Source organism: Lampetra fluviatilis, chromosome 38 (assembly GCF_964198595.1).
Source record: "Lampetra fluviatilis chromosome 38, kcLamFluv1.1, whole genome shotgun sequence".
Taxonomy (NCBI): Eukaryota; Metazoa; Chordata; class Hyperoartia; order Petromyzontiformes; family Petromyzontidae; genus Lampetra; species Lampetra fluviatilis.
The window spans coordinates 5,978,959-6,002,623 of record NC_136312.1 but is presented as its reverse complement, the minus strand read 5'-3'; the positions used below and the strand labels follow the sequence as shown (position 1 = coordinate 6,002,623).

General features: G+C 49.8%; 1 protein-coding gene across 2 annotated transcripts in view; it reads left to right on the top strand.

The window, feature by feature from the left end:
- LOC144945596 (inositol 1,4,5-trisphosphate-gated calcium channel ITPR1-like) overlaps window positions 1–23,665 on the top strand; it is a 252,589-nt gene that overhangs the window by 36,158 nt on the left and 192,766 nt on the right. For both annotated transcript variants that reach the window (XM_078874090.1, XM_078874089.1), the window contains exon 4: window positions 22,828–22,914. In XM_078874090.1, coding sequence (XP_078730216.1) covers window positions 22,828–22,914 — 87 coding nt within the window. The remainder of the gene's footprint in view (window positions 1–22,827; window positions 22,915–23,665) is intronic.

Genomic DNA, 23,665 nt, shown 5'->3' with positions numbered 1-23,665 from the left:
CCCTCATCACCCCCCGCCCGCCCGCCCCCCCCCCCATAGCCCCGTGCCCCCCCCTCCCTCCCCATCCCCAATCCGTCGTGTCGTCCAAAACTCCCGAGATCCGTGCCACATACAAATCAGACTATGACAGACAGGGCTGGAGGTGTATTTATTTATATTTATATATTTATATTTTTGAAAATGTATTTTCATTCTTTTATATTTCTCGCATACCATTAAAATCGCGCGCGCGCGGGTAGGCGCATGTCTGCCCGTGTACGCGTGTCATCTCGTGCAAATTGAATTTGAATGCACGGTCTTGTCGGTGATGTGTATCGCGGTGAGCAGTTTGTCTTAATATAGCAATCTCAAAGCAGGTGCCGATTTGAGACGGAGTCAACCTAGGGGGAAGCCCCGGGCCGGATTCACGCTCACGCAGCTTTTTACTGGGGGAGCGTGCATGTAGCGTCATCTCCTTCACCGTAGTCTTCGTAACAGGCGTTCGCTAACAGGCCCGTCCTTAACGGCTCATGTTAACTAATATAACTGCTCTGTATATCTACCATGTACGGGTGAGAGCATATATAAGCTAAGCTCGGTTTGTGCGCGTCCACATTTCATACGTATGCTTTATACCTCGAATTAAAGCTTTCGTGACTGCAGGGATTCATCTTCTTGGTTCTTTCGGTAAAGTCACGTAGAAGGGAAGTAATAAAATAATAAAAATAAAACATAGTAATTATTAATTATTATACATATTATTATATTAAAATAATAAAAATAAAACATAATAATTATTAATTATTATGTTTTATTTTTAGTATTTTATTACTTCCCTTCTACGTGACTTAAGAAGATGCTTTATACCGTCGGCCTGTGTGGCTTTTCCACGCGAATGTTACAGACTCGCAGCTGCTTAAGCAAGGCGCACTGTGGAGCAGTTTCGACTGTCTGGGTCTCGTCAGCATTGACCGGCTTCACGACTTAAGGAGGTGACCGTGAGTGAGAGTCGTAAATTACAATGATGTTCGAGATGGTTTAGACAGCTGGAATTTGCCTAGTCTCTGCTTATAGCTCAGAGGTTGCAAACGGGTTTTGATTCCTTACTTGTACCCGGCCGCACCAGGATCGCAAACGGGTACCCGTACCCGGCCGTACCCGTACCCTACCCGTACCCGTCTGGGTACGGGTAGAGTACGGGTATCGGGTACCTGATTGCGACCTCTGGGATGAAGCCATGTTGCAGGCGCGGGTGGGTTGATTCTTGGAACTTGAATTGTGAGAAGAGACAAGACGTTGGGAAATGAGTGACAAACGGTTACTCACCAGTGACTCACGGCCTACCCGTACCCGTACCCGGCCGCACCAGGGTCGCAAACGGGTAGCCGGGTATCGGGTAGGGTACGGGTATCGGGTTCCCGGTTGCGATCTCTGTTATAGCTACACAAGTTTTACATTTTCGGCCCTCCCAGCACAGAATAGAGTCTTTTTTTCTCATCTAGATTGAAAACTTATTTCCATAGAACTGCTTTTTGTGTTTAGTTTGTTGTGCTTCCCCCAGCACCTCCAATTAGTACGGTTGGCTACGTACGGTCCGAAAGAAGTTCAAAACACGCCAATTCGTTACCCACAACATTCACAATTGCAAATGCTGTGAGTAAACTATCCAGCACCACGTTGTGCTGAACTAGTAACGAATTGGCACGTTCTGTTTACACGACAAACCTCACTCCTTGGCTGTGTCGGGTGGTGGCGGGTTTATATTTACGTGATCTGACCCGCAAAAAAACTCTCCATTGTGGATAATATTGGTCTCGGAAGCCTACGACATGTTAAACTGACGTAGACTTGTTGAAAGAGAAAACAAAACGCACTCTTCATTTAACGGAATCTTGTTCGGGACCCAATTTATTCCCACAAAATCTAAAAACAGACAGGAGGGAATTAAATAATTGGTGATCTTTGAAAAAAAAAGGCCGAGAGTGTTTGAATGCATTAAACAAATAAATCGGAGTGATCGTGTTTAGCGACAGTAGAGGTTAAATATAACCAAATAATTAGGGAGATAATTAAATCTGTTCACGTCAATGCCGAGTTGTGTTTATTGTCGTTTTAACGTGGCTCCCTCTGCGAGCTCGGCCCAAAGCCTTGGCAGCGGGGTGAGCGTGAGGCCCGCTGAGAGTGTTCTGAGCCGTGGGTTCAATCTTGTGTCAAAAAGGCATCATAACATTCATAATTATCGCCATCAATAATTTAAACTCATGGCGGGACCCCGGGGGGTCCCGAATAAACGGAAGTAAAAGTCTTATTTTCTTGGTTCTTTCGGTAAAGTCACGTAGAAGGGAAATAATAAAATAATAAAAATAAAACATAATAAAATAAAAATAATAAAAAATAAAGCATAATAAAATGAAATAAAAATGTATTATTATTTATTATGTTTTATTTGTAATAAAAATAAAACATAATAAAGTAAAAAAATATTTTTTTATTATGTTACATTTTTTTTATTTCCCTTCTACGTGACTTCACCGAAAGAACCAATAAGATGAATCCCTGCAGTCACGAAAGCTTTAAATCGAAATAAAAAAAATCTTTATTTATTTATTTTTGGCGACTCCGTCTCACCGCACACATAAACGCCGCGACCCGCCTGGCCCGGATCATTCTGTTGTCGTATCGTGTCCAAGCGCAGCAGCGAGGACGAATGCGCAGAAGAAACAAAACTTTGAAACTTTGATTAGCGCATCGTGTAGAGCTCGTCGAGAGGAATAGATCGCCGTGCCGTTTGCCTTCAACAGACATAAAATGACGTCGCAACGCAGTTTATGAGAGAGCCGGGGGCTTATGGGACCCCAGGGTCCTGCCCTTAGGTTCAATTATCATAATAGTGGTTATCAATAATTATAATTATCTTAATCAATAATTATAATGATTAGAAGTTATCACGGTAATAAATATTGCCATCAATAATTATAATAATTATCGTCATCAATAATTATCAAAATAATTATCATAAATATCGCCATCAATAATTCTACTAAATATCGTTATCAATAATTATAAAAATAATTATCATAAATATCGCCATCAATAATTCTACTAAATATCGTCATCAATAATTATCAAAATAATTATCATAAATATCGCCATCAATAATTCTACTAAATATCGTCATCAATAATTATCAAAATAATAATCATAAATATCGCCATCAATAATTATACTTATTATCGTCGTGATGGTGTTTTTCCGTGTCCTGCCTGTAACTATCATTCATCATCATCATCAGCATCATCTAGGAGCGTCCGGAGAAAACCAACGAGTGTGAGGGAGAAACGCTCAATCACCGTGCAGATTGAACATGTGGAGTAATAAGAATAGTTTTTTCGGTAAAGTCACGTAGATACAAAATTAAATAAAAACAAATAAAATCACGACGTTTTGGAGGCAACACAAGCTTCCGTCTTCAGGTGGCACCATCAAAGACGGAAGTTTGTGTTGCCTCCGAAACGTCGTGATTTAATTTATTTTATTTTATTTTTCATCTACGTGACTTTACCGAAAAAACCAAAGAGTATGGATCCTTGCAGTCACGAAAACTTCAAATCTAGAAAGAATAGTTTTACCCTGTCTCGTGATACAATAGGTGTCCAGATGTATCAAACACCAAATAGATACCTGTTGCAAGGAATCAAATCTGCATTAACCACACGTACTGTACTTGTGAATATGCGAACAAACATGCTCTGATAATTTTTGCGTGGTCTTTGAAACTGATTGGCCTACACCAGAGACAGTCTTTTCTATGACCTTATACTGGTAGGAACCTCCTGGTTACACCAGCCCACAGGGGATTATTGTGTCCGTCCGTCTGTCGTGCAGGGAGGGGCTGGGTGGGGAGGGGAGGGTGGGGAGGGGCTGGGTGGGGAAGGTGGGGCTGGGTGGGAGTTGGGAGGGGTGGGGCTGGGTGGGGAGGGGCTGGTCACCCCGTGGTGCCCTTATAAAACTCAACGTTTAACCTACTCACGCCGGCTTGTGCCTGCCCTCACAGTCGGCCATATTTGCGGAATACACCACGCCCTGGCCGTTGACCCTGGCCATTGACCGAGCAACCCAACGTTCCTACCAGCTCCCTCCGCAGGAATGTGTTCTAAAGTGCCGAGTCCTCATTTTGCTCAACCGCTTTCTCCTGGCGACCCACAGTGTCGGCACATCCTGGACGCTCACGGTGAAGGGAGTGTCGCATCATCTGTGTGCGCGCTTATCCACCAACCCTCGATGTTGCTTACGCAGTGCTGGATAACAGGCAGACACATGCAGCAGCACAGCCACCACCACTGCCCGGATATCATCACCCTCATCATTACTCTGATCCTCACGACGTTTCGGCCACAACGCAAGCAGCCGTCCTCAGGTGGAGAACAGGTCTGTCGAGAAGACAGAGTCTGAATGACACGCCCCAGGCTTGGAGCGACTATTTAAGCTGGGATGGAGGGGCGAAGAGCGCCTTGACAAAATAATTTGCATATCAAGAGGAATTTAGCATATTTATGGGAAATGTATTTTTATTATTTTATTATTTACATTCTACGTGACTTTACCGAAAGAACCAAGAAGATGAATCCCTGCAGTCACGAAAGCTTTAAATCGAAATATTACTCTGATCGTTATGATCATCGGGCACGGCGTGGGGAGGCCCTCATTCAGCAGTGGATTTACAACGATCCGAGCACACGCGATGTGTTCCCTTGGACCTGGTACCAAAACGGTGTCGAGATGTTAACTACCTCGCCTGGTATGCAGGAGGTCGTGGGTTCGATCACGACCCTGACGCCTGGATATTTGGAGTGTGCGTGTTTCTCTCCCAGTGGTCGCGTGGATTTTTCTCCCGCTCCTCCAGTTTTTCCCCTCCACATTTAGAATCAACATCAAACGTTTAGAGTATTTGGCTGTTATAAATTTCCACGCGATAAGCCACTTTGTTGAGCTGTCATTTGTGGCCAAATCTTAGCTAATCGGGGGTGCGGTAGCAAGGACAACAAACTAAACGCTAAAAACAGTTCTTAACGGCTTTTCAATCGAGATTTAAAAGTGCATAGCTCCAGTGACTTCTCAATATCGGAAGAGCGTTCCAGACGGCCGCAGATGCGCGTCTTATGTCGCCTCTGAAAAAGAGCTACAATACTCAGTGGGCCCTGCCTGGTCAAGAAACCAAAATGCTTTAAAGTTTAGTTTGGGTTTAAGAGCGAACGTGAACGCTTGCAAGCACCCCTCATCTCCCCCGAGCTTCAAGACTGTCCCCCGTCCGTAACAGTTCAGCGGTGCCTCTCTTCTGCGGTCGGACATCTCCAGGGCCACGTGTCTGAGAGAGAGAGGGGGGGGGGTTGACGGCATGCCGCTGCCGCCGGCAGCAGGTTACGATAACATTTTTGTAGCGCCGCGTCATTGACCGCAAACGATTGGGTGTCAGACTCGGGCATCGCAGCGCCGTGATGAGTGGAGGTGATGCCATCGGTGGGGTGGGGGGTGGGGGGGGCAGTAGTTCAGCAGTGGATAGACCAAGGTTGATGATCGTGATGATCATGGGTGTGATGAGGCTTTCATCTGGCATTAGATAGACCTCAGCTGCTGATGATAATGGTGATGTGGAGGTCGTCATTAAGCAGTGGATAGACCAAGGTTGATGATGATCGTGATGATGGGTGTAATCAAGCCTTCATCCAGCGTTAGATCGACTCTGGCTGATGATGATGATGGGGGAGGCCTTCATCCAGCGCTGGATAGACCACGGTTGATGAGAATAAAGAGCAAACATTCATCCAGCAGTCGATAGAACGGGGCTGATGAGCAGGAGGAGACCGTCAGCGATTGGATGATGGAGATAGCCTTATCCAGCAGTGAATAGGCTGACCACGGATGATTGATGATGAGGGTCAGTGTGCGCGTTGACTCAAAACCCCCTCGTGTGCCACAGTGCCGGCCTTCATAGGTGCTGCTCGTTGACTGCACTTGCCCCAACAGTCCAGTTCAGGCTATACGGGGGATCTTTGTCTGTGTGTGGGTCTGTGTGTGCGTTGTGTAATATTACAAAGACAAAGGTTCTCCCACCGACCCCCACCGCGCCGTGTAGCCTGCGCAGTCTGCAGGGCACGGTGCTGTCAGCCGGCATTCTATGGAGACATTGACATTGTACATGATGCGGGTGCTACGCCTGTGCGCTTGTGCGTGCATTCTCCATTGCACGCACAAATCACACGTGTGTCTCGGCACATGTGCAGCGCACGTGTGTTCTGTATGTATGTATGCGCACGTGGTCTTTTCTGCGTGGGGGAGCGGTGGCGCAGCGGTTAGCGCACCGCACTACGAACCCGGCTCGCGGTCAACACCGGTCCTGGGCCTCCCTTTAGGTCGACTCAGCCTCGAATGAGTACCCTGGTGCGTTGTGGTAGACAATCGAGTCGCGGGAGACAAAGGCTGACGGGCGTGGCGCGAAACATACCAAGCAACCCACCCCGTGCGCCGTGTCGGCCTTCATAGGTGCTCGCTAACATCACTCGCCACAGCAGCCTGTCCAAGGCAATACGGGCGGACGGGGACCTCTGCCTTTGATCTGTCTTCTCACTCGTCACCTACCGGTGCGTACGTGCGCGCGTTACACGGCGCGCGCGTCTGTCAGTGCCGTGCATGCGCGGAGTCGACAAGATGCTTTGGTGGTGGGTGGGTGGGTGGCTGGCTGGCGGTGGGGGTGGGTGGGGGGATTGGGCAAATTTTTTTTTGTCTTATGGCAGCAGAGGCGGAGGAATTGGGGACAGAGTAAACACGCGGCACACCACATGTAAGCCATGGCCTGGGATTATAGCCATATTTAGGCAGCGCGGTGCACCGCTGCTGCAGCTATTAAAGGCTCTCTCGCGTTTCTCTCTTCCCAGCACCAGGGCGCAGGAACCGCCAAGCTCTGGCGTTAACAATAACCGCATGCTCCCTGCCCCCCCCCATCCTCATCCTCCTTCGCTTCACTCGCTCGCCATGCAAGGCAGTCGTGCGTGCTTCCAGCAACGTGTGTCACGGGTGTGCGCGCGCACACGTGGCTTGGTGCTGGTGGTGATGATGTGTGGTGTGTGGTGATGTGTGGTGATGTGTGGTGATGTTTGGTGTGGTGCGGGGGGGCGGTGGGCTTTGGCGCACACCGCTGCGCCTCGAAAGCTACTGGGCACCCCCTCCCGAGTTCGATGGCCGCTCGCGGCGAACGCCGGCGATGAATGCGATACGATGGGGGGGGGGGGGGTCCTGCCCGGAGGTCGACTCGCGCTGTGGTGCCCGTAAAACATCAGCGCTCGGGGAGACAAAGGCGGCCGAGCCGCGGTGTCGGCCACCCACTCGCGTCCCGTCGTGTGTCGTGCCGGCCTTCACAGACGCTTGCTAACAGCACTTGCCCCTAGTCAGTTAAAGGCTATACGGGGGTGGGGGGGGGCAGAATCTGTGTATTTTTTATTATTTTGGGTCAGTGGGTGTGTCATGATACAATGGCAAAGATCCCGACAAAAACAATGAGGCTGCACAGACTGTTGGGTCAAGTTGCTGGTGGCTGGTTAGGGTAGCGGACGTATTTTATACACACCAGACCAGGCACAGCACTCGCTCGAGGCTGAGTCGACCTAGGTGAAGCCCAGGGACTGGTCCGGCCATTCACCGCTGGTGTTGGCCGTCAGCGGGAAATGTGCCCAGATCCCACCAGGTTCGTTAGTGCAATGTATGCCATCGCAATGGTACACACACATACGACTGTACTAATGATACTATAACAGCAATACTAATAAACACGTTCCTTCGGAGTGGGAAGGTAGGAACTTGGTTGGACAGCGCATTCGTGAACGACAGACAAATATGCACGACAGACAGACAAATAATCCCTGGTGGGCAGTGTGGAACCTGTTGTTCCTACCTGTATAATGCCATCTTATCAATCCGCAAAAGCCTCATTGAGCCTGGCTACTCGTTTTCGCATGTTGAAATTCTTTAGAACCGAACGGAACCAACCATGCTAATCGAAAGGGTCGGTAGGCTCCTGCACATTGGGATGTTTGACGCATTCCCTTTGTAAATGATCACTGTTTCATTGCTTTATTTTGGTGATTTCGAAAAGTTTACTGGATTGGCCACGTTTGTTTGTTGTAGTACGGAGTAAGACTGATGGCCTTAATCTAAGTTGTCTTGTGGTTGTTGTTGTTGTTTGACTTGCATCCCACTGGGATTTTTGCAGACAGCTTTGATGTACGGTGTTTTTTTCTGCAATATTTTGCTGTCTTTTCTTGGATTTTCTGTTTGCACTTAGTCACATATTCACTTTAAGATGTTTTCTTGTTCATGTTTTTGTTTGTTGCGGTTGCACCCGATTCAAGAGCCAAATGGCTCACAGGGCTATATCTAATAAATGAACTTGAACTTGATATAGCCACCACGCGTATGGAGATGAGTTAGTGAACCCACTGCCTTCTGCTCAGCACGCAAGCCCAGCCGGGTTGGGGACTCTTGCACCTCGTCACGTGATCCACCAACGACTGCCTCCACAGAGCTGGATCACAGCAGCGTGTCGTCATCTTGCTTACGTGTTTTTTTTTCTTCGGGGGCCACTCCTAGGTTGACTTAGCCTTAAACGAGTGACTTAGTGCGTATGGCGTGGATCAACAGCGGCAAGGGGAGCTGCCGCAGTGATGAGGTAAGTCGGAATCAGAATGTTTAGACTAAAAACTAGAAAAGGAATTATATTTTACCAGGTAAGGCCCACTGAGCTATACAGTATAGCTCTTTCTCAGAAGCGACCTGGCCTCAAATGATGCCTCAACGAAGGGCCGTATCTTCACGTGTAAAAATTCATAGCAGACAAATTATCTGAACGTATGTGGATTCGACACGTGGAGGGAAACAACCGGAGGACCTGGAGGAAAATCCATGCGACCACGGTGAGAGCATGCAAACTCCAAATAGTCAGGTGTCAGTGTCGAGATCGAACCGAAGACCTCCTGTACGCCTGGCGAGGTAGTTAACATCTCTGCACAAGCGGCAGCCCTTTAATAGCCGCTCGCTAAAGCTGCTCTCTGTCTCTGGTTCACCACGTGTCAATCATCCGATACACATCGCATTGCATTCAGCTCCTTGCCAGTTGGAATTGGGTTGAATTGAGTTTAAACAAAAAAAATTGAAATTTGATCAAAAAGACGTATCATTATAATTAGCATGCTGTTGCCATGACGACGTGGCTCAACTCCATCAGCTCGCGGCATGCGGGGAACCCACCGGTTTAATCGCGACGGGGGTTAAATCTCGGTCCACATCATCCTCCGCCGGCCATTGTGAGCGTGGGGACGGGGTAGGGGGGGGATAACAACGGGGGCGCTGGCAGTCGTTGTTGTTGTTGGTGGTGGTGCTCAGCCCATGGCGTAAATATCACGCCGTTAGCAACGGCCCGTCCTGAACGTAGGCAGACGCGCGCACGCGGACGGCCATATATGGCCGTCTCAGCAGTAAAAAAAAAACTAAGAATAAACCGACCGTGAAAAATGAGAAATCCTACGGCAGAAATCACCTCCCTGCCCCCCTCCTCCTCGTGCCGCTTGCTGTCTGGAGGCTCGCGCGGCCCGCGTGGAACGAGAAACGTGGTCGTGACCTCCCCATGTGCCCCACGTCCACAAACTTTACTTAGCAGTTAGAGCCATGTCGTGAACCTGCGTGGTGATTATTATTATTAACGTGTTGCACTTGTAGGTTTAAAGCCTCTGGATTTATCTTCTTGGTTCTTTCGGTAAAGTCACGTAGAATGGAAATAATAAAACTAAAACGTAATAATAATACAAATAAAACATAATAAAAAGATTGAAATCGAAATTTAGCCTCTGGATTCCTCTCGCTTCACGATGAGTGAACATTTTCAAACCCATCCCCATCGCAGGGGGCTCCTCTTTGCAGAGCAGTCTTGAGACCCGGGAGAGGCTTCCCTCGGGATAATGAATGGAACAAACTTCCAATGCGCATAAACCAATCATCTTCACCGACCTGCTTCCATTCCTGCCTTAAAACAACCATCTCCTCATCTCCCCTCGCCCTTCCTCCTGCTGCTACCTGCTACTCCCTACCCACACCTCACCAGCTGTTAGCGAGAAGCACCGATGAAGGCCTGCACAGACGCTGTCTCCCCGACAGACCTGGCCTTCACCTGAGGACGGCTGCTTGCGTTGTGGCCGAAACGTCGTGAGAATTATTTTATTATGTTTTATTTTTATTATTTTATTATTTCCCTTCTACGTGATGACTTTACCGAAAGAACCAAGAAGAAGAGGACACACACGGGGGGGGGGGGGTTGAGGGTTGGTGGCCAGAACCACGCCCGGCCACCTTTGTCTCACCGAGTGTCGATGAGGCTGAGTCGACCTAGAGGAGGCCCAGGACCGGTTAAGGTTATCGCCACACCGGCGATGGCCGTGAGCGGGAATCGAACTCGGGTCGTCGGGTTTGTAGCGCAGTACGATAACCACAGCACTACCGCTCCACCCACCCACCCACATGCACACACACACACGCACACACACACACAACGCACACACACACACTCGCTCACACACACACGCACACACACACACTCGCTCACACACACACGCACACACACACGCACACACACACACGCCCACACACACACACGCACACACACACACGCACACACACACACTCGCTCACACACACACGCTCACACACACACGCACACACTCGCTCACACACACACGCACACACACTCGCTCACACACACACACTCGCTCACACACACACGCACACACACACACTCGCTCACACACACACGCACACACACACGCACACACACACACGCCCACACACACACACTCGCTCACACACACACGCACACACACCTACACGCTCGAGCGTTCGCTGTGGGGAGCGGATGACTCGTACTGAGCGATGTTTACGGCGAGCCGAGGAGTGGATTCCTCGTGGCGGAGGCTCTGAGTTTGCAGAAGCACCCCCCCCCCCCCTCTCCGACCCCCCCGCCCCCCACCACTCTGGCGAACTCTGCCAGGTATTGTGGTCTGCTCTTCCCACTCTGGTCAGATGTACAGCATGGGAAGATTTCGATTTAAAGCTTTCGTGACTGCAGAGATTCATCTTCTTGGTTCTTTCGGTAAAGTCACGTGGAAGGGAAGTAATAAAATAATAGAAATAAAACATAATAAAATAATTCTCACCATTATTTTATTACTTCCCTTCCACGTGACTTTACCGAAAGAACCAAGAAGCATGGGAAGAGGCGTGCGGGGGGGGTACCCACACTTCACCCCACCACGTGCGACGCACTGCCGATCCGCCGAATTTCGGTGCGGCCGTTTCTCCTGGAGGCAGCAGGCGGTTTGGCATTTGAGAATCGTAGTGTAATATGAGAATATATCCGGCTCACTGACGTATCACAACTTGTCATGGTGATTGGCTCTGCCGGTCCTGGTTTACAGCCAATGGGGGGAAGCCTGGGGGCATGGCCCTGACGTGATGGAAGGGTGACAGCTATGGAGATTGGGTTTGCTGGATTTGGCCTCAGCCAATGGGGAGATGAGTCAGGGGCGTGGTCCCGGGAGCTGCCGAGGGAGCCTGGAAGATTCGATGCAGGCTAACGAGGATTGGCTGAAGCGTACCACGTGACCCGGGTATTAAATAGGGGTAGAGAGGAACGACACTGGGTCAGAACGAGAACGAACGGAGGAAGGGGCCACGCGAGAGCGGGGCTCCGAGTTGCCACGTGGCAGTGCGTCTCTCTCGGTCTACCTGTCCCTTCGCGTTGCCTATCAGCAGCGTGAAGTAGCTGCAACCCAAAGTGAATAAAAGATGGATTCCAGAAGTCGTCTCAAAGAGCTTTATTACAGTAGGATTGAATCGGCGTCCCCTGGATTGTAAGTCTCGTGTGATGACCACAGACAGCGCGGCAGAAATACCTTGAAGCCCGGCAATGGTGGCTACGCTGCTGCACGTGGGCTGCCCGCGATCCAGAACTGCGGAGGCCGCGATGGGGGTTGGCGGATCACACACAGATGTTGAGAAACTGCCTTGCCGTGGGCGTCACGGAGATGCCCCGTGCCCTGCCTCTGCCAGCAGATAGCAGTACAGCGGAGCGTGCGCACTCCGCCTGTTCCGTCTGTACGGGATAGAGTGTCCCACCCTCGCACGCGTGTTTTTTTGGCTCCTTTCTAGGTGCCCAGGTGTCTTTCTTTCCTTTTTCCCACGATTTGGCTGATAGCACGTGAATATTAATTCTACATTTGAAGCTTTCGTGACTGCAAGGATTCATATTCTTAGGTTTTTTCGGTAAAGTGACGTAGGTAAAAAGAAATACGGTTTTCTTGGAATTTTTCTCACTTGATACAGCTATCGTGCTGTGACTGTTTCACCTGAAGACAGAAGCTTGTGTTGCCTCCGAAACGTCGTGATTTTTATTTTATTTTTAATTTACTTTTATTAATTTATTTATTTTTACCTACGTGACTTTACCGAAAAAACTTAAGAATATAGCACGTGAATATGTAGAGGACCGCAGAGCTTGGTGCAATCACCGTCTGGCTGCTGTTTTCCCCGCTCGTCTGTGGTTGCTCCTAGTGCCTCTAAGTCGTCTTCTCTCTTTCTCTCTCTTCGAAGGCGAGCGAATGCTGTGCAGCGGTGGCGCCGTGGCAAATTGAACTCGTTGTAATTACCAAGAAGGTTGTCCTGCCTGTGGCTCCGTCTGCCCGTCACGGCGGCCCTCTCTGCGAGTCATTTTCATCGCACGGGGCGAAGTTTTGAGGCTCGTTATAATGAGAAGGGAACTTGATCCAGTGGCACTGATGCCGATGAGCAAGGCTAAATCTGGCGCCTTTAACCTCGGATTTTGTAGTTTTTTTAATACACAAATATACAATATTCACGACCAAATCCTGTGTTTCATCAAGATAATTTGATGGACTTTGTTTCATAACTATGGAAAACTCTTCTCACTTGTTTTAGTTCAGTCACAGAGAAGTGTTTTTTGTCTAAGTAATAAGAATCCGCGAGTTGCGTGTCGGTCACAAAATCGCGTCGTGGGGTCGCGAGTGGGCGGACCGGGCGGAGGTTTATGGGACTTGAACTGTGAATCGTCACACGCATTCCCCTCGTTCTGATTCAACCCCGGCGGCGCGCGGCGGTTCTCTTTGGGGGTCAGGGTCTTGAACTGTGGATCGTCACACGCGACGCTCCCTCCGGGCGGTCCACGGTGGCTGCTATGCAAACGCAGATTGCGTTTACTTATGTTGTCCGCCATCCCCCCCTCCCCCCGCTCACACCGGCACCTCCGATGTATCATGGTTGGCCACGGCACGCGTGCGAGAGGAGTTCAACGTCTGGCGTGGGCCCCCGGCCTTCGTCCACTCGTGGGTTTATACGAGGGGGCCGTTCGTCGTACAATGACACGGGCATTAGCGCGGCACGACTCCGACGCCATTGCCGGCGATGGATCGGTGTTTGAATGGGAGCGCAGTGGGGGGGGGGGGGGGCACCATCAGGCGAGTGAGACATTCTAGGCCCGGCATCACCATCCACCCCCACCCCGATCTCAACGTCCCATCGGATATCCACAAGCGACGCGCCAGGGATGTTCACCTCCTTGCAGTTCAACGGTCAAACGAATTAGTGAGCCCTAAGGCGGGTTGAGTTAACGATGGGTCGGCTCTGCTCGTGCCAATCGTGCGCTCCCTCCCCACCCCACACCCTGCCAACAGGGAATCGGCAAGCGGACACCCAAATCGCTTAATCGTCCGAATTTTTACTGCCAAAATGTTTTAGGACCCTAAGACATTTATTTGGACCCCAATCTCATATCGCTCAGCTGCGAGTGGTAGAGGTGGGTGAGCAGACATCCTGCCCCCGTTCCCCCCACACGCCCCCCCCCCCCCCACGACCAACCCCACCCCTGGGCCCCCAGCTCTCCCACCGCTCCGCTGCCCAAATCTCCGGCGAGGAATTATTACACGCGCGCTCGTTTTGACATCACCGGCCGCGATTTGATAATATTTTTTTTCTTCCACTCCCTGCCGTTTTCCATTTGGCAGACGTGCGCCGTCGGTTGTCCTCTGCAATCTTGTTTGTGCGTCTCTCGTCAGTCTCCCGTGTCCGCCCCGTCTTGTCTGTGCCGCAGTCCTTGTTTACGTGCGCTCGCGAGGAGCGCTGGCGCCGCGGTTAGCGCACGGCACTCTGAACCCGGGAATTCCTGGATTTGATTCCCTGCAGCAGCAGCAGCATCGCCAGATCATTAGTTTCTTGCCCGGGTGAAGACATGCACTGCTATTCTTAGACGCAGATTCCACGCATTTCATTCTCTATATATTTAATTCTGCCTGTGATCGAGTGCGTGTGTGGGGAGCGGTAGTGGAGCAGGCAGTTAGCGCTGCGCTACGAACCCGGCGACCAGCGTTTGATTCCCGCTCACGGCCAACATCGGTGACGAATATCTGAACCAGTGTTGGGCCTCCCCTAGGTCGACTCAGCCTCAAATTAGTACCTGGTGCGGTGTGTAAACATCGTCACTGGGGAGACAAAGGCGGCGGGACGTGGTGTTGGCCACCCACCCCCTCGTGTGCCATGCTGGCCTTTATAGGTTCTACAGTCTGTTAAGGCTATACGGGGGATCTTTATCTTTATATATGTTAAATATATCATATTTATATTAGCGGGGAGCGATAGTGTAGTGGTTAGCCCACTACACTAGGAACCCGGATGACCAGAGTTCGATTCACGGTCTCGGCAACCAACGCCGGCGACGATGATTATTCGTTACCGGTCCAGCGCCTCCGCCTAGGCCAGGGGTCGGCAACCAAAATAACAAGAAGAGCCATTTCTTTCCAATTCGGTACAAAATTCAGTATTTCAAGAGCCGCATGCGGCTCCGGAGCCGTAGGTTGCCGACCCCTGGCCTAGGCCAATGCAGCCTCAAATGAGTGCCAGTGGCACTGTGTTGCACGTGCAGACGTCGCCACGTACTTGCCCCAAATGTCTGTTCAGCCTTTACGTTGGGGGGTGTGGGGTGGGGGGGATCTTTGGTCTTTGTTATTTAGCTGTGCCACATGTAGGGCAAAAAACAAATCGCATTTGGTGACGGGGATATTGCGGCGTTAGCAGTGGTGCACGTGCACTGGGAACTAAATCATCCAACGCGCCCGTCGGCAACGCCACGGTCCTTAACATATAAATAAATATGTAAATAATCGGCGACGTTTCAGGCAATGGCCCTACTTCATAGCACGCGTGTTTCACGGTGTTGTTGACGGGTGAGTCGAGCGAGTAGGAGGTTCTTCCCTATATGTCCGGCTTGGATTGTGCTCCGATCGGTTTTAATAACTCATCCAATTTTCTTCACAATTCCATTTCACGCCCCCCCCCCTCTCTTTCTCCCGCGTGTGCTCGCAAGGGCTCGTCGCACTCTCCGGGATGTTTGACGATGAGCGACGCATTATCAATCCCATGGCCTTGGCCCACCTCGTCTGTCTCATCCACTTCCACGTCCCCTCCTCTCGTCATCTTAGAATCTCAATCTTCTCTCTCTCTCTCTCGCTGTCCTTCCTTCTCCGCGTGCCCGATCGCGTGCTCGGCCCTTCTCCCACCTTGCACCCCTCCACTGGAATCAACTTCCCCTGTACATTGAGCAGCACTGCCCAGTGACTCAACACTGCCCATAGACTCAACACTGCCCATAGACTCAGCACTGCCCATAGACTCAACACTGAGACCCATAGACTCAACACTGCCCATAGACTCAGCACTGCCCAGTGACTCAACACTGCCCATAGACTCAACACTGCCCATAGACTCAGCACTGCCCATAGACTCAACACTGAGACCCATAGACTCAGCACTGCCCATAGACTCAGCACTGCCCATAGACTCAACACTGAGACCCATAGACTCAACACTGCCCATAGACTCAGCACTGCCCATAGACTAAATACTGTGACCCATAGACTCAACACTGCCCATAGACTCAGCACTGCCCATAGACTCAGCACTGCCCATAGACTCAGCACTGCCCATAGACTCAACACTGTCCATAGACTCAACACTGCCCATAGACTCAGCACTGCCCATAGACTCAGCACTACCCATAGACTCAGCACTGCCCATAGACTCAACACTGTCCATAGACTCAACACTGCCCATAGACTCAACACTGTCTATAGACTCAGCACTGCCCATAGACTCAACACTGCCCATAGACTCAGCACTGCCCATAGACTCAGCACTGCCCATAGACTCAACACTGTCCATAGACTCAACACTGCCCAGAGACTCAACACTGCCCATAGACTCAGCACTGTCCATAGACTCAAAACTGCCCATAGACTCAGCACTGTCCATAGACTCAACACTGCCCATAGACTCAAAATGCACATAGACTCAACATTGCCCATAGATTCAACACTGCCCATAGACTCAGCACTGGCCATAGACTCAACACTGCCCATAGACTCAACACTGCCCAGAGACTCAACACTGCCCATAGACTCAACACTGAGACCCATAGACTCAACACTGACCATATATTCAACACTGCCGATAGATTCAACACTGCCCATAGACTCAACACTGCCCATAGACTCAGCACTGCCCATAGACTCAACACTGCCCAGAGACTCAACACTGCCCATAGACTTAGCACTGCCCATAGACTCAACACTGCCCATAGACTCAACACTGCCCATAGACTCAACACTACCCATAGACTCAGCACTGCCCATAGACTCAACACTGCCCATAGACTCAGCACTGCCCATAGACTCAACACTGCCCATAGACTCAGCACTGCCCATAGACTCAACACTGCCCATAGACTCAACACTGCCCATAGACTCAGCACTGCCTATAGACTCAACACTGCCCATAGACTCAACACTGCCCATAGACTCAGCACTGCCCATAGACTCAACACTGCCCATAGACTCAACACTGCCCATAGACTCAGCACTGCTCATAGACTCAACACTGCCCATAGACTCAACACTGCCCATAGACTCAGCACTGTCCATAGACTCAGCACTGCCCATAGACTCAGCACTGCACCATAGATTCAACACTGTCCATAGACTTAGCACTGCCCATAGACTCAGCACTGCCCATAGACTCAGCACTGCCCATAGACTCAGCACTGCCCATAGACTCAACACTGCCCATAGACTCAACACTGCCCATAGACTCAGCACTGCCCATAGACTCAGCACTGCCCATAGACTCAGCACTGCCCATAGACTCATCACTACCCATAGACCCAACACTGCCCATAGACTCAACACTGCCCATAGACTCAGCACTGCCCAGAGACTCGGCACTGTCCATAGACTCAGCACTGCCCCTGTACATTAATCAGTCCCCCTCCACTTCAACCCTCACCTCTCCTCCATCGCCCATTCTCTTCCTCTTCCCTCGCCCCTCCACTCCTTCCCGTCTCTCCCCCACTCTTCCGTGACCCCCCAAGCACCCCTCTATCGCTGTCACTCATTCCTCAATAATTGTACCTCCGTCCCTACCAGCGACATCATTCCATTCTGTCGCCGTCGTGCAAGCTACGTCAAGCGCCTTGATTTCAGGCACTCTACAAATTAGTTTAGATTATCCCGATGATAATGAAATAACGGCAAGCAATTTTATCTCGTGCACGCATTCGTCTCTCCACGTACAAAATAAAATAAAAATGTCTTACACATCCCATTGGTCACACGGCCGTTCCTCTTGGGCAGTGCAGAATTTTCAGCAGCATTGAATCAGGACAAGCAAACATCCTGGACCGTTTTTGACCCACGGTGGCTCATGAGCATCAGTGTGAGGCTTGCTCGAATCGTTATTATTTTAACATTTGATACAAAGAGTTCTATTTCGATTTAAAGCTTTCGTGACTGCAGGGATTCGTCTTCTTGGTTCTTTCGGTAAAGTCACGTAGAAGGGAAATAATAAAATAATACAAATAAAACATAATTAAATACTTCTTCACCTGAGGACGGCTGCTTGCGTTGTGGCCGAAACGTGAGAATTATTTTATTATGTTTTATTTTTATTATTTTTTTCCCTTCTACGTGACTTTGCCGAAAGAACCAAGAAGACAAAGAGGTCTACCTGTACGGCATCGAGATTATTGCGTATATCGCATTAAGACCATATATAAATATATAAATGACTCGTAAAGTATTATATTACTGTCTCTGATTCACTCGTGCTGCGTTCCTTCTCGACTTGATGTCTGTTGCAAATCTGCAATTCCGTGGCGTCGGGCATCACATTGAGTTGTCATGAGCAGAATAAAATACATTAAACCTCACCGGGAGGCGGGGGGGTGATGGGGGGGGTCTTGGTGAAGCTGGGAAACAGAGAGTTCCGGAAATGCCATCAGCGTGGGTGGAAATAAAAATGAATCGCAAGTCCCGGCTTCCACACGCCTCTTGCCGACTTGGGTTCTTGTCTGCACGAAGGGGATATTGCTTTATTTTGATGTTTATTTTATTTACGCTTCGGAACGCAAGAGACGGGGGGGTGGCTGTCGTCGTGTTCACGCGCTTTTCACAGTCCTCGCGTGATGCCAAGATAATATAAGGTGGAAACATGACATGTACCTTGAGGGTATCATCATTATTGTAATTAAAAATGTCCCCCCCCAGGATGTAAAAAAATATTCTGGATAAATAATTGCGTTCATAGGGGCACACATTAACAAAAACCGTGAGTTGAGTTTTAAATGAACCGTGGTCAGTCTCCTGTACTAGTTACTCTCGCGTCTCTGGTGTGGTTATTATCGTTATTGTTAAACGTCCTCTGAACTTCTAATTCCACAGTTTCAACTCAGTCTTTGTTTGCCTCACGGAACATCCCGTTGAGCCAGTTACCCAGCTAGCTTCGGTGGAGAGGAGCTCAGCCAGCAGCCAGCCAGGAAAGTTGAGGCGCAGATTTCGTTTTAACAGTCGTACGGTTTGCAATACATACCCAGGTCACGAATGAATGCTACATTTTAACTTTATTTTATTCATTTTCCCAGGTAATGCCCAGAAGCGACTTGGCCACAAAGAAGTGGCTTATCGCGTGGACCTTTCTAGCAGCCAACATCTCTGAACCCACGATGTTGATTCGTGTCTTGCCTTTGCTTCAAGGCAAGATGACGATGATGGTGGTGATGATGGTGATTGTGGTGAGGATGATGGTGATTGTGGTGATGATGATGGTGATTGTGGTGAAGATGATGATGGTAAATGTGGTGACGATGATGATGGTGATTGTGGTGATGATGATGGTGATTGTGCTGATGATGACGGTGATTGTAGTGAAAATGATAATGGTAATTGTGGTGATGATGATGGTGATTGTGGTGATGATGATGGTGGTGATTGTGGTGAAGATGATGATGGTGATTGTGGTGATGGTGATTGTGGTGAAGATGATGATGGTGATTGTGGTGATGATGATCGTGATTGTGGTGAAGATGATGATGGTGATTGTGGTGAAGATGATGATGGTGATTGTGGTGATGATGATGGTGATTGTGGTGATGATGATGATGATGATGGTGATTGTGGTGATGATGATGGTGATTGTGGTGGTGATGATGATGGTGATTGTGGTGATGATGATGGTGATTGTGGTGATGATGATGGTGATTGTGGTGATGATGATGTTGATTGTGGTGAAGATGATGGTAATTGTGGTGATGATGATGGTGATTGTGGTGATGATGATGATGGTGATTGTGGTGATGATGGTGATTGTGGTGATGATGATGGTGATTGTGGTGATGATGGTGATTGTGGTGAAGATGATGATGGTGATTGTGGTGATGATGATGGTGATTGTGGTGAAGATGATGATGGTGATTGTGGTGATGATGATGGTGATTGTGGTGAAGATGTGAATGGTGATTGTGGTGATGATGATGGTGATTGTGGTGAAGATGATGATGGTGATTGTGGTGATGATGATGGTGATTGTGGTGATGATGATAATGGTGATTGTGGTGAAGATGATGGTGATTGTGGTGAAGATGTGAATGGTGATTGTGGTGATGATGATGGTGATTGTGGTGAAGATGATGATGGTGATTGTGGTGATGATGATGGTGATTGTGCTGATGATGACGGTGATTGTAGTGAAAATGATAATGGTAATTGTGGTGATGATGATGGTGATTGTGGTGATGATGATGGTGGTGATTGTGGTGAAGATGATGATGGTGATTGTGGTGATGGTGATTGTGGTGAAGATGATGAAGGTGATTGTGGTGATGATGATCGTGATTGTGGTGAAGATGATGATGGTGATTGTGGTGAAGATGATGATGGTGATTGTGGTGATGATGATGGTGATTGTGGTGATGATGATGATGATGGTGATTGTGGTGATGATGATGGTGATTGTGGTGGTGATGATGATGGTGATTGTGGTGATGATGATGGTAATTGTGGTGATGATGATGGTGATTGTGGTGATGATGATGATGGTGATTGTGGTGATGATGGTGATTGTGGTGATGATGATGGTGATTGTGGTGATGATGGTGATTGTGGTGAAGATGATGATGGTGATTGTGGTGATGATGATGATGATGGTGATTGTGGTGATGATGATGGTGATTGTGGTGAAGATGATGATGGTGATTGTAGTGATGATGATAATGGTGATTGTGGTGAAGATGATGGTGATTCTGGTGAAGATGATCATGATGATTGTGGTGATGATGGTGATTGTGGTGATGATGATGTTGATTGTGGTGAAGATGATGGTAATTGTGGTGATGATGATGGTGATTGTGGTGATGATGATGATGGTGATTGTGGTGATGATGGTGATTGTGGTGATGATGATGGTGATTGTGGTGATGATGGTGATTGTGGTGAAGATGATGATGGTGATTGTGGTGATGATGATGGTGATTGTGGTGAAGATGATGATGGTGATTGTGGTGATGATGATGGTGATTGTGGTGAAGATGTGAATGGTGATTGTGGTGAAGATGATGGTGATTCTGGTGATGATGATGGTGATTGTGGTGAAGATGATGGTAAATGTGGTGAAGATGATGATGGTGATTTTGGTGATGATGATGGTGATTGTGGTGATGATGATGGTGGTAATTGTGGTGATGATGATGGTGATTGTGTGTAAAGATGATGGTGGTGATTGTGGTGATGATGATGGTGATTGTCGTGAGCGGAACTATTGCGGTGCTGTAGCGCAAGTGAGACCCGATGTCTTGGTCTCTTGGGTTTTCGCCCGGTGAACGCTAAAAACCGAGCCGGATGTCCACCGGGGCAGCGGTGGTTTGGCTTCGCCACACGTGGCCCGTGATCGGGCACCGTGGAGACGACCGAGGGTTGGTGGATCACCGCACGGACGGCGCTAATAGCTTCTAGATTTGAAGCTTTCGTGACTGCAAGGATTCATATTCTTAGGTTTTTTTCGGTAAAAGTCACGTAGGTAAAAAATTAAAACTTAATAAAAAAAAAATTTAAAGAAAAAATCACGACGTTTCGGAGGCAACACAAGCTTCCGTCTTCAGGTGGAACCGTCACAGCACGATAGCCGTATCAAGTGATACAGCTATCGTGCTGTGACGGTTGCACCTGAAGACGGCCATCCTCGGAGGTCGACCGGAGGTCGGGTGGCCTCATCATCGCTCGTCTTATGGCCGCGGACACTCACACGAGCCGCCCCCCCCCCCACTCCCTCCTCACTCCCCCACTCCCCAACTCGCTAATTGTCTGTTAGCGATTCCCAAGCGGACGGCCGACTTTGACAGAAATTAGGATGGCTTTCGAAATGCCTCCGTGACCGCCACTGCTGCTGGTGATGATGATGATGATGAGGAGGGACGGTGCTGCTTGATACCTGCTGCTGCTGCTGCTGCTGATGATGATGGTTGGTACTCTGCATTGGTGATTATTTTGGGATTGTGTGTTTTTGTAACTTGCTGACCCCCCCCCCGCCCCCCCCCCCCCCCCTTACTGGACATCTGTGACAAAATAGCTTCATCGATCATCGGATTCCACCTCCTGCCTTCTAAAAAAAAGATTCTGATTCTGAATTTTAATTAAACGGGAACGTTTACCCCCCTCCCCCCACCACGCTCTTGTTTATGTACCCACTTGCATGGTAATGTAGTTGACTGTTTAATTGTGTGTGTATGTCCGTGTTTACGCTTCTGTTTATTTATTGTGCGTGTGTGCGCGAGTGTGTGGGGAGCTGTGGCGGTGAGCACTACGAACCCGGCCAACCGATTATAATTCCCCGCTTATGGCCAACACCAGTGACGATTATCTGTACCCCTAGGTCGACTCAGCCTTAAATAAGTACCTAGTGCGGTGTGTAAACATCGGCACCGGGGAGACAAAGGCGGCCCGGGCGTGGTGTTGGCCCCCCACCCCTTCGTGCGCCGTGCCGACCTTCATCGGTGCTCACTAACAGCACTTGCCCCTACAGTATGTTAAGGCTATAAGGGGGATCTTCGTCTTTGGAGTGGTGGTGCAGCGAACAGCGCGTCGCGCTCGGAACCCGGCAGCCCGAGTTCGATTCTCGTTCACCGCACCGGTTCTCGGCCTCTCTTAGGTCGAATCGGCCTTGAACGAGTACCTTGCGCAATGCGAATTGAACATCACCACCGGGGAGACAAAGGCGGCCGGGCGTGTTGCTGGCCAGGCCGCCTCCGCACGTGACCTTGCGAGCCTCCATCGTCGGTGCTACTCCCGGAGCACCACTTGCCCCCTGACAGCGCGTTGAAGGCTACGCGGGGGTCCTTTGTCTTTTGTGTGTGTGCGCACGCAGCACGCCGCCGAGCTGGAGAAAAAGCAAAACGAGACGGAGAACCGGAAGCTGCTGGGGACCGTCATCCAGTACGGCAACGTCGTGCAGGTGGGGGGGGAGGGGGGGCACGGGGTCATGGGGTCATCGGAGTGGTGGGGGGTGGTGGGGGGGCGGTGGGGGGGACGGGGGGAGCACGACATGGGTCACTGCTAAAGAAATTTTGGGCGGTTGTTAAACGCTAAACTTCTGTGAGCGACGACGTCACGATCCACTCCGTGACTGTCGGGCTTTCTCCGCTCGACCTCGATCGGCACTCTTGTCCAGGGTTTACAAACGCCGCAGTATTAATCAGGGCGGCCGCTGAATTCAAACCGTGCACCTGTGTTTGTCTTGGAACGCTCTCCCTACCGACATTCGGAAGCCATCGAGAGCTCTGCGTTTTTAGATAATTTCTTGAGAACTGCCTTTCGTCTTCAGTTCGCTGTCCTTCCCCCGCGCCTCTCCGATTGGCACGGCTGGCTGCGTACACACGCGCGTACGGGGCAGGACCAGGGGGGTCACGAGCGGCCGTGCGACGATTCCATTATCAGAGATCATTGCCTTGTGGCGGCCTCTCTCTGATCTCTTGTGGCGTGAGGTCCCCGTGGGGGATTCAAGGAATTGTATTTTCGTTGAGGCCTGCGGTTCGCAAAACCTGGTCGGGTTGCTCCAGCGGTTGAGCGAGCGAGTGGCGAGCAATCGAAAGGTCGACTCGGCACATCATCACCCGCGGTGGGCGGGTCGATAAAATAACGGATCACTTTGCGGGGAAGTTGATGGTGGCTGTGTCCGATGGAAATGCGGAATTTCCACTGGTATC